The 15,922-nt window shown below is 32.8% G+C and overlaps 1 protein-coding gene across 1 annotated transcript; it reads right to left on the bottom strand.

The window, feature by feature from the left end:
* Positions 1-4,361: 4,361 nt before the first annotated feature.
* On the bottom strand, positions 4,362-14,275 carry LOC111288342 (MADS-box protein AGL42-like). Its single transcript, XM_089746421.1, has 8 exons — positions 13,584-14,275; positions 13,321-13,505; positions 8,023-8,104; positions 5,683-5,744; positions 5,483-5,582; positions 5,195-5,236; positions 5,059-5,100; positions 4,362-4,857 (listed from the first exon to the last, which is right to left on the bottom strand). The coding sequence occupies exons 1-8, from the start codon at positions 13,659-13,661 to the stop codon at positions 4,741-4,743; spliced, it is 708 nt and encodes a 235-aa protein (XP_089602547.1). The 5' UTR covers positions 13,662-14,275; the 3' UTR covers positions 4,362-4,740.
* Positions 14,276-15,922: the final 1,647 nt, after the last annotated feature.

The following is a 15,922-nucleotide window of genomic DNA, read 5'->3' as shown; positions in this document are numbered from 1 at the left end:
AACCAACCTTTGATAGGTTCCTCTGTATTTTTTAAGTTAAAAAGAATCACCTTATAGCAATAAAGGTCATTCTTAGTGATGAAAGCTATTTTCTCTTCATCTTTCTTCAATATCTTGATTTGGTTATAGTCAGAGTAGGCATCCATAAAGCTAAGGAGCCATGCTTGGTACTATTATCCACTAATCGATCTATGCTAAGGAGAGAAAAATCATCTTTTGGGCATATTTTATTGAAGTTGGTAAAGTCAACACACATATTTCATTTTTCACTATGTTTTTTTACCATGACCATGTTGACTATCCATTTAAGGTAGTAAACTTTCTTGATAAAGCCTGCTTGTAATAATCTGTCAACCTCTTTTTTGATAGCTTTTTACCTTTCTAAGGTAAAAGACCTCTTCTTTTACCTAGTTAGTTTCACGTCCGGGCTAGTGTGTAGTCTATGAACCATCACCTTGGTATCAATCCCAGGCATGTCAGACAGTGTCCATGCAAATAGGTCAACATTATTTCTTAAGAGTTAAATTAATTATTCTTTGTGTTAAAGTTTTGTTTTAATTTGCATGTATTTTTTTGAAATATTTTCCCTAAATGATATAGTATAAGGTCTTCTATTGGCTTAGGTCAATTTTCATCTAAGTCAAGTCTTTGGTCAATTATTTCTTTTTATTCAGTTAAGTTGATACCATTTCTTACGAAGATAGATCCTAATGTGATAATTAGTATATTATTGATAAATGATTAGAACATATGCTGAATATAATGTATTTCTCATTTTAATTTTTGTTTTGGCTAGTATGTTAGCTTGATCCAAATGACATTTAAATATTTATGCCAACTTAAGAGCTCAGTCACCTTCAAAATCATTTCAAAAGTTTAAAAAATGAAATAAAAGATGTATCTTTTATTAGAGCTATTGAAGCTTAAGAGCTTAGTATAACTTAATAGCATGCTTCTATCAAGTCAATTGTATGTTGTAAGTTCTTACTCTTATTTTTTTACTTTTCATCAGTTCCTGTTGTTTGTCTTTTTTCTTTAGCATTCTTGGTCTTAGTCAGGTTGCCAATCTGCTTCCCAATCTTTTTTTTTCATTATCATGATGTAACATTGTCGTGTTGTGGACTATCCTCCTCTCACCTCTCCAACCCCTTGAGGTGTTAAAAATTTTACCTTCAGATTGGGAGCTAAGCCTATGAGTCGCATAACAAATGGCTAGGTAGGCCCAATATCATATTGTAGACAAATAGGACCTCTACTACTATGAATTCTATGATCAAGATGACTGTCTTCGATTTCATCCTTAAGGAGATCAGTAATTTTATAGTTCTTTCACTGGTGTTTGCTCATTCTTACTAAGGTTGTGGTGATCAATTAAAACTGATTTTTCTTAATACCTATTTTTTTATGGTGGCATAATACATGACGTCGGTCGAACTCTCGTTATCGATTAGGATCTTCTTGACCACATAATTATATACCACAATCGTGATTACTATAGAATCATTATAAAGATGTTAGATTCCTTATAAATCTTTCAAGCTAAATGAGATCAACTCATCTTTTCAATATTTTTTTTTGTTGAAGAGCCAATGGCCATGATCAACTTGGGTTAGACTTTCTTTTGGCTTAAGTTAAGCTTTCTCTAGTAATCACATTAATCACTTCGATAATTGACCTATTATTGTCAAGTCAGCCTTTTTCTTGTCTTTGCTCATCTTCTCAGACTTTTTCTTTCTTCATTTCTCTGGCATACCTTTCTTGTCTCTGATGGGCTTTTTTCGATCCTATCTATAATTCAATATGTTCTACCCTTGTCTCCTTTGGTCTATAAATCTTTTTAATTGACATCATCTTATCAGAGCTTTAATCTCATTTTTGAGGTCAACCCAATCATTGATGTTATGGCCTAAGTCTTTGTGGAAGGCACATCTTTTGGTTAGATCCTTACTCATGTTTTGCTTGAGTGGCTTTGGCCATCTGAGCTCTGGGTTCTTCTCGTTTGCATTAAAATCCTCTATTATGAGATATTTAGTGTAGTATAATTTTTTTTTCTACTAGAGCTTCGAACCCATGCCTTTCCCTTTTAAGGGAAGATTGTAAAATTCTTTGCCTTTCTTATAACAAAAATAGGGGATGTGCCTTTCTCACCTTAGTTATTTCTCATTGTAGCTTCAACATTCATATTTTTTTCAGCTACAAGTAGGATATTAGCCAGAGCTTAGTTGCTCTAATGATAAGGTCAGCTTTAGGCGGTAATTTTTGTCATTGAGTCCACTTGTCAGAGTGGCTACAACGGTCGTTTGTTCCAAGTTTTTTACCTGTAGAGCTTTCAAGTTAAAATACACATTATAGTTTTTCAGGGATTCATTACAACCTTGGTGGATTGACATCAAGCTTAATATCGTCTTTTTCATTTTTCGACCGCATATAAATCAAGACAATAAGGAATGGCTAAGCTTTTTAAATATTGTGATTAACCTTAATTTTAAACAACTATACCATAATTGAGCTGTGCCCTTGAGAGTAGCAACAAGGCCCTTACATATCAAAGCTTTGTTTACACCCTGCATCATCATGTTAATCTTATAAAGTTTCAGATGATCGAAGGGATCAGAAGTACCATTGTAAGTTTCTAAACTTGGCATTTTGAACCCTTTCAGAGGCATCGCTTTATCGATCTCTTCAGTGAAAGGTGAAGTCTCAAAAAATTTGAGCTCATCTTCGAAAGCCATTGCTTTCGCCTTTAGTTGTTTCTCTATAGCTTGTATCCGAGCTTTTAAGTCTTTGTTTAACTAAGGCTCTAGGTTAGTTTGTTTTGATTTTTGGGTCATGACATGTGTTAATTTGTGACTAGGGTAGTAGTGAGCAAAAATGTCATGCTCTTTTTCTCTAGAGGTCGAAGAGGCTTCCACCTCTTCATAGCTTGATTACCTTTCCATAACTTTTCAGCTAGGGGTAACTAGGTCGGGAACCTTCGAAGCCAAGGATGGAGTTATAGTTTGTAACATTTGTTTGAAAGCCTGTATCTGCTCGATTAGAACCTAGAATTGCTTCATAGTCATATCAGCCTATTGTAGGGCAAGTCAGATCGAATGCTGGCTATTGTGTGTCTCTATTTCAACTGTAATGATCGTACTTCCTTCCTTTAAAGTTCTCTTCATATGTGGCATTATTTTATGCTCGACTAATGAATAGAAAACCTCCTACCAACACACTAAATGTTTATGCCGAGCTTTGATGTGAGAATATTATTAGAGGAACAAAAAGCAAGAAAAAAATGGTTAGATGCAAAGGCAAAGAGTGTTCCCTGTGTTTACACTCCGACACGTAAGTTTAAAATCAAGATGAAGAAGGTTGGAAAGAAAGGAACATAAAAGGTTTAAGATAATATGAAACCTAGGATGATAATGCCTGGATGCTTATATTTATAGATGAATGATAAAAGGGTCAATGGAAGTCAATAATAATGTGATTGAGCTGATATGACACTGAGTGTGTTAGGTCAAGTCGAAGCAAATGTCCAAAATACCACTGATTATCAGTTAGGAACTCTTTATGAAAAAAAAATCATTATACCTTTTAAATCACTAAATGCTTCTAATAAGTACTAAACAAGTTACCAAACGGTCCCTCGCTTGTGTAGCTTTTAGTTCTATATTTTTTGAAATAACAATGTGACTATGAGGGAGGTCTGAGGAGAGACTGACAAATGGGAGTGTTGTGGTGTTGTGGCTCTAATCGCAGCTTGTCATGGGCATCCTAGACTTGTCTTATGTAGTGCGTGGGCCGGGCGATGGAACTTGGAAGCTAAAGCTATTATTGTTAGCAGAGGCCCCATTCTCTCTACGCCTAATAAATCATGCAAATAATCATAATTCTACCTGAGAATGAGATAAGACGGAAAAAGAGGATGGGACGTAGAATTTGCTTTCAACTCACAACTCCTTCGAAGAATAATTTTATTGCCAATTTTTTTTTTTTTTAAGGAAAAAAGAACAAACAAATTGATTGCCAATGATGTTGAAAACAATTTCTCTTCCGAGGATGATAGGCCTGAAACAGGTACTAACCCATTTAATAAATAGGCTTGCTTAGACTGCTCAAGCCCGTCCTTTCCAAATTAGCTGGACTGTAGGCCCAAAACTGATCTCTTCCTAATGCAAATCAATGAACCCTCTATCCATACCATAGGCTATATCCTTCTGGCTCTTCGAAAGAAACATTGGAAATTCTGGAATTAACTGAAGACGTTACTCTATGCATGCTCGAATGTGCTAGAAATTTTCAGTCAAGTTTTCAAACTATGCTTAATGCTTTTCGATCAGTACATGGAGACAAGATTGCTATTTGGTTCTTATGAATGCACAGAAGAAAAGATATTATTACTACAAAAACATTAAAACAACTACAATTTCCACTTATCTTTCACTTTTCAGATACCATGCAAGGACAGATGATACATCGGAATTCAAAGTTCCGGGAAAACTATTACATAACGATATTTAACCCTATAATATATATATATATATATATATATATATATACTTATAAGTTACAAACAGGATATAAAAAATAACTAATACTAAGTAATACTAGTAGTAATAATGGGACGGCCAAGAACATTTACGTAGCATTATTCCTGGTACGAAAACCATTTCAGCGGCGCAATTATACGAAGGTTGAAACTAATTGATGAGATGAGCACGAATAATAACATTTCGATGTCCAGAGACCTGCCTGCTAGGAACAGCGGTTTTCTGGCAGTCCAAGGAACAGTTCTGTCTCTACCTCTGAGCTCAGGCCGCTATAAGTTGCAGCTTTCTTTTCAGTTGATGGCTGCGATTGCTCCCCACCACCCTAGAATATTTACAGTGAATAATTAAAATATCAACTACCATTACCAGGAAACCTGACACATAGCAATGGGCAACTCCTATTCACTCTTTTATCATTCAGAAATCAGAATAAAACCTAGGTTTGGAACATGCTCACTTAATTATAAGAACATGAAGGTCATGACTCATGCCGGGCAGTAAATATTTTGGAATGATGGATCACCTTTGCAGATAACTTTGCATTCTCTTCTCGTAGAAATCTCTCCTGAATTGAGATGAACATAGGAAACTTTATTACATAACATTGACACTCCTAATATTCGATAAGCATACTGTTGCAACTTGTTTAGCCATCATACCTTAGCTTTTAGTTGCTCCATCTGCTCCTTAAATAAATGGCCCTGCAACATATAAGACATGACAAATTCATTAGCTTTAAATTCACTTATTAGGCTTTGTATGAATCGATATTTTTGTTATTTGCTTTTTACTTTTTTTTTAAATAAAATGTTTTTAAAAATGACTATAAAACAAGATGTAGATATAGAGCACAAGCATCAATATCAGACGGAGCTTTATGTTCCCATATTTTGTTGCTGAGATATGACATACATAAAAAAGGGCAGTTCAATTTGCTGGTTACAAACCTTTCTTGCCCTGATGTTTCTTAAGCTTCGTTCCAGCTGGCTTTCAACCTCCAGAAGTTCCTCTACAGAGCACGAGCCAAGGCTTTGACCCAACAGCTTCCTGAGATAACAAAATTTCCAAGTTCAGATAGATCTCCTATTTCGAAGAATTGCTAAATAAAATACATGTCTGGAAGAAGCATCGAACTAAAATCATTAACCTTTGAGAAACTTCAAGAAGCTCAATCTTCCTGGCCATATTTTCTGCTTCAAGCCTCAGTTGCTACATGTCAAATGCATAAGCAAATCGGAAAGTACATATGTACTTGTTAAAGAACGCAATGAATTTCATAAAGCGGTACAAATTATGATAGATTCATATTCAGTTCCCCAAAAACACAGTTATCATGTTATCATATCACAGAAGCTAAATGATTATCATATCTGTTTGAACACATTGTAAAATAGCATCCAATATATGATAACCATTTAAAATCATCTAAAAATCTTATAATGGCCTCACGAAAGTTTTATTCTTAAAGTAACTGGCAAAAATATGCCTTGTTTATGTTTTCCTCTAGGAATTAAATAGTTGCTAACTTACATAAATATTAGGGAGGATTTGTCGATGCATCGAAACTTGAAAGGCTTGAACCTTATCTCCACACTCAAAGCAGATTCTTGAGTGAACAGTCAGGAACTCAGGATACTTTTGTTTTGAGTTAGCAATATTTTATGAGTTATGACTAGAAACATGAGTTAGTCCTAAGCCAGGCATCCAGACTTTAGGATTTCCAACATTACGCTAAGAGACAGAGAAATGAAATCATAAGAATGAAGTTTACGTCGTTGCATGCTACGACAAGCATACATTTTGTTTTTCTTATCTGTTCATAACTTGTCATAGCAATCCATCATCCCAAAAAACAAATCACCTAAATATTTTTATTTTTAGAACATACTGTACTATTGCCGTTTCGAGGTTTTAGATTAAGTAGATTTAAAACTGAACATATGGAATATAAGTTTACTAATCACAGAAAAACGGATACTAATGTGATCAAGTTGGATGGTGAGTAGTATCAAAGAGTAGTCAGTTTCAATATTTAAGATCAATTATTCAGAGTAATACTGAGATAGAAGTGGATGTCAAATATATGATTCAAGCAAGATGAACAATATGACATAGTACGTTAGGTGTGTTTTGTGATCGTAACATGACTTTAAAGTTAAAAGCGAATGTATAAAACAATTGTAAGGCCTGTATTTCTATATGGAACTGAATGTTGGGTTGTTAGGAAACAACATAAGAAGAAAATGAATGTAACAGAGATAAAGATGCTTAAATGAATGTGTGGTAAGATTAAAAGAGATAAAATCAGAAATGAAGAGATTCAAGAAAAATTATAGTTTGTCAAAATTGAAGAGAATATGAGAAAGGGCCGTTTGAGATGGTTTGGACATGTAAAACGTAAGCCTAGTTATACACCAGTTAGAAGAATTGAGTCTCTAAATCTACGAGAGATCAAAACCTCTAGAGGTAAACCACAAAAGACATGAAAGCAAGTAATAAAAAACAATATGATAGTTAAGAAATTAGATAAAAAAGTTGTTCATAGAAATGAGTGGCGCAAAAAAATTCAAATTACAACCTAATATGATTCCCTTATTTGATTTTTTATACAACTGACTCCTAAATATAAGATATAAGATTTAGTATGTTGCTGTACTCTTCAATTGTCAACTAAAACTAAAGAGTACTTAATTTTATTCTTCACCGTGATGATTTCTTATTAGTAGCATATATGGTTTCTTCATTCCAGTCTTCAAGAAAGAATTTTTATATTTTCTCCTAATGTTTTGAAAATATGCAATTCAATTATAAAATGCTTCTCCAATGTATATAGTATTTACATTTTTTTCTTTGTTTGATTGACCTCATAAAACGTCAAAATGGTTAGACCAAGGGAACTCAGTGGAGTTCATGGACAACATTCCACCGCCAAAGCCTTCACTCCAGCAGCAACAAATGCTTCGCCCACAGGCCAGTTATGTAACCTTAATTCTTTACAAATTTGACCTTCAACTATTTCATTTGACTAAAGCACACTTCAGAAATGCTCAAGAGAAGGTGAAAAGGGTTATGAAAATCCTAGAGTAGGATTCCAGAAAACAAAAGCTATAAAATTGGACAATGATACTTTCATTTATTCCTACATCTATAACCACTCTTCAGAAATTTCATTCTGCAATGAATTATAATGAAGATGCAATAGAAAGTTTTTAACTGTGACAAGTACTTTGTAACCACTCGCCAAAAATTTCATTAGAGTAAACTAGCATGAGCCTATAAATATTCAGTGTATATCATGCCTCACCTATTTTGAACTGTGATAAGTACTTTGTACCTTAAACCACGAGTTTGAAAAACCAGTTGCAGATACTTAGCAATGCTTTAACCTAATCATTGTTGGTAACCATTTTTCTTTAAAACATAGAGGAAACTTACTTTAGATTAAAAAATTCGTAAACATTTGAACAATCAAAGGTTGAGGTCTAACCCGAGTGTATCGTTCCATTTCAGGCTTGTCAGTTTGGGCTTCTTTGATGTACTTATGGTATCGTTCTATCGTCTTTTGCATGCTGATGCATCCAAAACACAAAATGAAATCAGTCCTTGTTATATCTATTTGTAAGGAATAAGAAAAATCAAAAGGCCACTAGCATAAATAAATTATTCTTTTATGTCAATATAGATGAAACATATATCTGTCAGCTTTATAGGTTGCAAACAAAAGATAAGATTAAGAAATATTTAACCTACAATATATATATATATATATATATAACACCATATCGAGATTAAATTCTTTTATTAATAAGTATTTTCAGTAGAATGAGCAAAGTGTACAACATGTGTGCACTATATCTACTAATGGATCAATGGTCATCACTCATCATGCAGTACGGGTCCCATCAGCGCAGGATTCGCAACACTTTTTCATGGTGTATTCTCTCCTGGCTTGAATCTTTTGTTTCTAAGCCAAATGATTTATTAATAAAGAGCCAAAAGGCTAGAAAGCTAAAGTAACAAGACTAGCAAAAGCATAACAGAAAGTCAACTTCTAGACTGACAGTACCTAAAGGTAGAGTTAGAACCTAATTTATCCACAAAAAAAAAAGGTAAAAATCTAAATAGATACACCCGAACCAGAAAAACTAGAATCTTATGGCTTGAACCTGCTGTCTTATACTTATTAACCCCAGGCTTTTACCTTCGCCTATACAATTTCAATTTGAAAGGCCTCTCGTCTTAACTGTATTCTAGTACTCCAAATTCCACATAATATGAAATTTAATCTAGCATTTCTCAATAAAATAAGCATAATCATATTTTTTAAATATATCATAAGGGACATGATTCACCCTACTAACCCGGCTCTCTAAAAGCTTCACCGGTTGCAAGTGAAATAATTTCTTTATATATATATATATATATATATGTGTGTGTGTGTGTGTGTATGCATGTGTGTACATATATGTATATATTTTGAATGTTAATATCCTTTATTATTTCCTATATAAAGCATTGAGAAATTGAGAGTTCAGATTGTGCATGAGAACCTAGAAATTCATCTATTACAGGGGGAAAATATGTCTTGTTTCTATACTACATATTTACATGTTTCCTGTAAAAGTAATTTTATCAGATCTTCAGTAACAAGAAGCCTCTATAAATGACTAAAAAAGGATTTGGGATTATGAATATTTCCAAACAAAAGTGACCAAAAGAGATCTTTCAACTAAGATTATGCTTGTGTCGAGATGTACAATGCTTACAAATGGAAGGAGGTCCCAGATTGGTTGGTGGCTTCTGTGGAATCATCAATTCTTATTTCATTTATATTAAGAATTCAGATTGAGCATGTGAAACATGGACATTCATCTATGCAGCACATGAAAAAAATTGCTTGGCTTTCTGCTACACTATATTAAATTCAAATTGAAAGGAACATTAGAAGATTCAGTAACTTTAAGCTTCTATAAAGGCAAAAAAAGGATATAGGATTGCAAATATATCCAAATAACAATGAGCAAAAGAGACTTTCTAAGAAGAATGCCAGTGTAGACGTGTACATTTTTTGCGGAAAGGAGGTTCCAAATTGATTAGAGGGCTTCTGCGAATGCATTGATACTCAACAACAAATATTAGTCATCTTGGAAACAAGGAAGTTATAATTTCATTGACCAGTTCTAGATGCAACATTTGACACATATACCAGGGTGTCGATTCTATAGACCTAGGGTTTTTACATCATTTTTTTCATTGAACTTGTCCATATAGCTAGATGTCATAGACATCTTGTAGCAACAAATTCTTCTACCATGTATATAGAGCATCACATCCTAGCTAAAAGCCAGCGGAGCCTCTTCATCACAGAAAACCAACGCCAATATATTACAATTAACTTTACCATTTTTTAATATAACATGACTTTGCATTTCTTATGAGTATAGTTGATACTCATAGCTCAAAATGAAACTATAGCTGGAACCACTAGATCGATGCAATGATAATATATAATCAACATCAAAGTCATAGACTTCCAGAACAAAGTGTAAATCACATTATCATAACTGAAAGTGTCACATAACAATTCTATTCTAAATTGGTTTCACAGAAAGGAGTCGATCAACCAAAACAAAGCTTAAAGATAGAAAAGTATCGTGTAATAAAAGCATATGATATTCAACTTAATTGCAGTCCGATGTATATTTGAAAGCCCCCTAACCTTTGCTGCATAAAGATTTAGCCTCAAACAGAAATGGACAAAATCAGAATAATCTAAAGTCTAAGTCTGAGCCAAAAAGTCAATGCCAACAAATTAAAACCTGAGGAAGGAGGGAGAAACAGGAAAATTGATTGATAGGTAAAATTACTGTCAGATGCAACTACTAATAACTAAGAATGTATTATATGATTTTTCCTCCACTTAAGCCAGTGTAAGGCCTCACTCTAACAAAGACTTATAAAAATAAATCTATGTTAATTCTAGACTTATGTGATCATTGTATATCTAATATTGTGAGAGAGAACAAACATGCAACCAGGCTAAGGCTTGTAACCAACAATTTGGTTATAAACTTCCAAATAATCTAGAGTTTCATGCGTTGAACCTGGGGTTTTGCTAACCCAAATGGTTCACCCACCTTCCTTAAGGGGTGGTTTCCAATAAGGCTGGAGTTCAATCCCAGTACTTGCAAATTCTCTTTTCCCAATTTTCTTTAGGTCGTGGACTTTAAGTACCAAAAAAAAATTTAATGTGTTTTTCTTGCTTCACCAAAATAATAAGTAGTCTATAAGTTACTACTACATGATATTGAAAGTATAATAGGAATGTCCCAGTACTTTCTCATCGGCTTGTTGGTCAACTCACAGTAATTTGCAATTTTTAAACCATACAGTCAAGTTTCAGTACAGAAATCTATATATAGACTAGAAACTACCCATCCTTTTTTTCAGCTGTATTTGTTTAATAAAAAAATCGAATCTTAAATAACAATGTATTAAAAGTGTAAATAAGTTAAAACACTATTAAATATTTAGTTCAAAACATTATGAACGAATGAAGATCTTATAGTTGTTGATTACATAAGTCTACACAAGTTACAAAAAAAAAAGTACCATGTCCAAGACTAGATTGGACACCCTCAGCCCCTCCCTTTCCCACACACCACGACTCACCATATTTTTCTCTCCCTCCTATATCTCCTTTTCTTTCTTAATCCGTCCAATTGGCCTTAGCCAGCGGTATGCCGCCTCCCCCTCTCCCCTCCACTTCTTCTTTTTTTGTCCTCCCATACCTCTTCTCAGAAAAAAAAGCTCAACATTGTTTATAAGATTTGACAATGTCAGCCATGTCTTCCGAACACATGTCAACCAACCATTATTACGCCTTTAACATTCATAAACTTATAAGTATGCATAACATATCAGTTCTTAATGTAAATGGGGTTCCAATTTTATGTTGCATTTTACAGGAATCCCCAATACTTAAATTTTCTTTATCAATTATTTCAAAACAGCCAAAATAATTATTGTCTTAGATTTCTAGTATTTTTCACTTTACTTTCCTTTTGCATTTGTGATGATTCAAACTATGAAACATCAACATGATAAACTCCCAACTAACCAAACTATATTTCCTTTCAACAAAAAGAACTCCCAAATATTCATTTAAAAAAATAAAGCAAAGAACAGAACGGTGAAGCTAGGTAAACATCAGTGAAGCTAACATAAAGCACTCTAGCCGGACAATAGTCTTTCCAAAAAAATATTACACTTTCAGCATATAAAATTCATGACCATGGCCTATAGCACAAATAGACAATAGAAATAGATTGGCATAAATCATATATACTTTTCCCCTTCAAGAGTTTTTTTTTTTTTTTTTTTTTGTAATTTTATGACCAGATCAATTCCCATCAAACAAAAATTGATTACCACAAACTCTAAAATTTAATTAATTAGAGCAAAAGAAAGCAAACAAAATAATGGTGCAAGTAAACACCAGAGAAGATAACATCATGCATGCACTAAATGGAAAATCAATGGAGATAGCCCTTCCTGTAAGCATGTTAGATTTCAGAAGAAAACTTGTGACAATGGCCACCAACAGACAACATAAATAGATCATGCTTTTCCCTTTCCCTTTCCCATTCATGCAGTGTATTTGGTAATTTTGTATTCTCAATCATGTGAATTAAGTCTCTTAGAACAATGCATGCAAGATTTGAACCCCGCTTCAAAGTAGAAATGCACTGATTCATTAATTTAACAAATACTAGGAACACATAAGTAAGATAAGATTGTTAATTTTCATCAAGTTAATTCATGTACTTCAAATTTAAACCTACCATGCGAACTAATTCTAAACAGGATATTTGATCCATTCTTGCCCCAACAATTCATCTAAACCCTTAACTAGGTTAGATTAAAGAGTTGAAAGAAGTTAGTTCAAGAAGCAAATTTGTAACAATTATGAAGAAAAAGACAAATCCCAAAAGTATTTTCCATTTTACTAATGCAAAACGATGGTTTCGATGAAAATCTAGCTATTGAACCAGAACTATATATCAATGGCTGGTTCCCAGCAACACTAGCATGGCATGCAACTGGCTATTCAAAAAGCTTTTGCGAAAACCTAAAAGACTATCATTAGAAGACGCATTGACATTCTTAGACAAGGATTGAAATAAAGCTGGTCAATGGAGTTTCAAGGGATGAGATGATCTACTTCAAGTCCTCAACATATTGGAGAGAAATTATTTCTTAAAAGAAGGAAAGGAAACCCCAAAATATTATAAACAGAAAAGTAGAAAGTAGAAACACATGAACACAAATAAGGATTCCAAGGACTTTGACCATAAAACTTATATACTCTTTTTTGGTTTGTTCCCTCAAAAGTTGAGAAAAATCCCAAAACCGTCAAAAAAAAAAAATCATCAAGCGTAAGATTGCCAAATAAAGTATCAAAGACAAAAAAAAAAATCCACCATAAATGTGCAACTCTTTGAAGATTGTTCATAGAATCTTTGACAGTACAAACAATATAAAACTGAATTTTTGGGAAAGATATGATTGAGACCAAGAGAGAGAGAGTGAGAAGAGACAGACATGAAAGTCCTCCTACATATCAAAGCAATTATAGCCCCACATCACCAGACACCCTCAACTAGAGGAAGTAACTGCCCATACTTTGATGCTACAACACGCGTTCATATATACGACCTCCAGCAAAATATCTAGAAAATCGACGTTATGAATAAAAAAAATGAAAATTAATGATGGAACATACTCAGAACTTGAGAACTCGTAGACTCTTCCTTTCTGTGAAAATATGATGACAGCAACTTCAGCATCGCAAAGAACAGATAGCTCGTAAGCCTTCTTCAACAGCCCGTTTCGACGCTTGGAGAAGGTCACTTGCCGGCTTGTTGCTTTTTCAATTCGCTTCATCTGAATTTTCCCTCTCACCATCTCCTGCTTCCACCATGAAAACTCATATGTTTAAAAATGCAGAAAACCCTAAAGCTTAAAACAGCAAGAAAGAAAACTCACCAAATTTAAGAAGAAAAATATTTCAAAAATTCCTCGAGTTAAGCCCAGATATAAAGGCAAATATGCATAAATATTCATTAGAAATTAAAGCTTCAACCCAGAAATATAAATGAAGAAAATAATCAACATTTTGGAGAGATTGATGACAATCAACAGCAGCAAGAAAATTTTTATTTTTTAAAAAAGAACAAGAGGAAAAATAAGGAAAACCCTGAAATTCACAATTTAAGAAAGTACAGTCTACAGAGAAAATTTTCTACCAAAAAAGCAAAAAAAAAAAAAACAAAAGAAGAAGGGAAGAATCAGAGCTGTGAAAATTGCAAAAAAAAAAAAAGTTCAGAAACCCTAAAAGGATTCACAAAGCAAAATCACTGAAGATCCTTCCATTGTTGATGTATCACTCCCTTTATTTTCTAACCACAAACCCTACGTTTATTATTTTTTTTCTTTTTTGACCTTATTCATACATTTTTCTATTCTCTTCTTTCTTTTTCAGGGGTTGAAAACTATAGAAAATGAAATGATCAAAACGGATTCATTCAAACCCAAACAAACGACAAAACAAAAGTGATTAAAAATGATTCAAAAGACTCTGAGCCAGGGGGCCTTATGTTGTTTTGGTAAAACTTTGGAGGAAAAAAAAAAAAGAAAAAGGAAAGTTAGAAAGGAGTAAAATAAAATACAAAGTGTTCAGACAGAACAGAAAAAAGAAACGATAGGAAAATGGTATCTCGAGTTTTGGACAACATCATCGTGTACAATGACGTGAGCGTTTGACCAATGGCTTCTCGACACAGCATCATCTTGATCTACCGATGGTAGCCGACTGGCACGTGTCTCGAATTTTATGGAGAGTCATAGAAAACTTCTACGACTCCGAACTTAGAAGTTCTTTTTTTTAGTATTTTATGGTCTTTTTATTTACTTTTAACATAATTAATTAGGAGATATTTTTATTTTACTTAGGAAAGCAAATTGGGTGGGACAATTCCTAACTGCAAGGGAAATTGTGATTGGTCGAAGATGGAGAAAATGTATTGGCTGAAACTTGAAATAGTAGGTTTTTTTTTGTCACAGAAATAGTAGTTTAGTATATGCAATTTTTGGACGTGGCAGAGGGCTAATTATTGCGGGCAGGGTCTTTTTTTGCCGATCGGTGGTTTTGTCTTTGGGTTTCTCTTCCTCTGTATTTGGGCTCCTTCAATATGCGGGCTATTACAGACCACCGCTCCTCCTTGCCTGTTTACCATAGACAAGGAAAGGGTAGCAGACAGGAAGAAAATCCAAGTCTGAGACTTCTCTCAAGAGGGAAATTTAGAGATTGAAAGAAGATCGCTATGCAAATAAATAGTTAAATAGAATACATGTATTATAAAAACAGTTACAGTTCATTTCCTGGCTTTCTAATTGATTTTATTGGGTTTGAAGTGACATATAATAAGATAGAAATAATATATCACAATAAATTTATAATAAATAAATAATAATTAATAATCAACAACATAAAAAAAATAAAATACATTATATACATTTCTTTTTGTCCAAGGTTTAAATTTTATTTTATTTTATTTATTATTTATTCAGTAAAAATATTTTAAAAAGGCATAGACTTAGTTAAAGAAGAATTATTCAGTTTGATAAAAAGTTTTTTTAAAAAATAAAATTCAATCTCAATCCAACTATCAAATAGACTCCTTAAAGAATCTAATCATAGTTGAAACACTGTTAGGACTTGGAATCTCCTCTATAAATTGGTTCCAATATACACAAAAAAATAATAGAGATTAGAGAGAAAAATACATAAAAAAGAGAGCAAAACAATAGAGGAAGGGCAAAATAGTTTCTGGTGTTGGAAATTTTTGTTTTAGTTTGCATCTAAGTTTTCTAGAAAATTGAGAGACACAAAAAATCAGAGGCAAAAATAAAGAAAGCAATTGAATCCAAATTTTTTAGAAAAATTTATGGCAAAGGTTTTATTTTAGTTTTGAAAGAGTTTGTTTCTTTCTTGCAGCCGAGTGGGCCACAAGTTATAGCTCCATATGAGCTTTTTTTTATTTTTTTATTTTGCTATTTTGGTATTTTATTTTATTTTATTTTTAGTTTTATTTTTTTATTTTTGTTGTTATTATTTTATTTATATTCTACATGATTAAATTTTAAGAAAATTAAAAAAAATTATAAAAATAAAACTTTAATAGAATTTGAAAAATAAGTAATAATTATCCAATGATAGAATTTTTTTGAAATTATAAATAGTAAATTTCTATAAAATTTTTATGTGAGAAATTTTTTCTAGGTTTGACCCAAATGAAGGAGAATTTAGATAAAATTTTAATAAA

The sequence above is a fragment of the Durio zibethinus genome, chromosome 17, assembly GCF_047325235.1.
Source record: "Durio zibethinus cultivar Kanyao isolate XHJ-2024 chromosome 17, ASM4732523v1, whole genome shotgun sequence".
Classification (NCBI taxonomy): domain Eukaryota; kingdom Viridiplantae; phylum Streptophyta; class Magnoliopsida; order Malvales; family Malvaceae; genus Durio; species Durio zibethinus.
Note: the sequence above shows the minus strand (reverse complement) of the source record. Positions and strands in the feature narration are given on the sequence as shown.

Excerpts from the sequence above, each read along its gene's own strand:
- LOC111288342 (XM_089746421.1), bottom strand. The coding sequence starts at position 13,661 with ATGAATATTTATGCATATTTGCCTTTATATCTGGGCTTAACTCGAGGA. Across the intron at positions 5,745-8,022 it reads AAATGGAACGATACACTCGG|CAACTGAGGCTTGAAGCAGA; the intron begins GTTAGACCTCAA and ends TTTGACATGTAG. Across the intron at positions 5,101-5,194 it reads TGGAGCAACTAAAAGCTAAG|GAGAGATTTCTACGAGAAGA; the intron begins GTATGATGGCTA and ends ATCTCAATTCAG.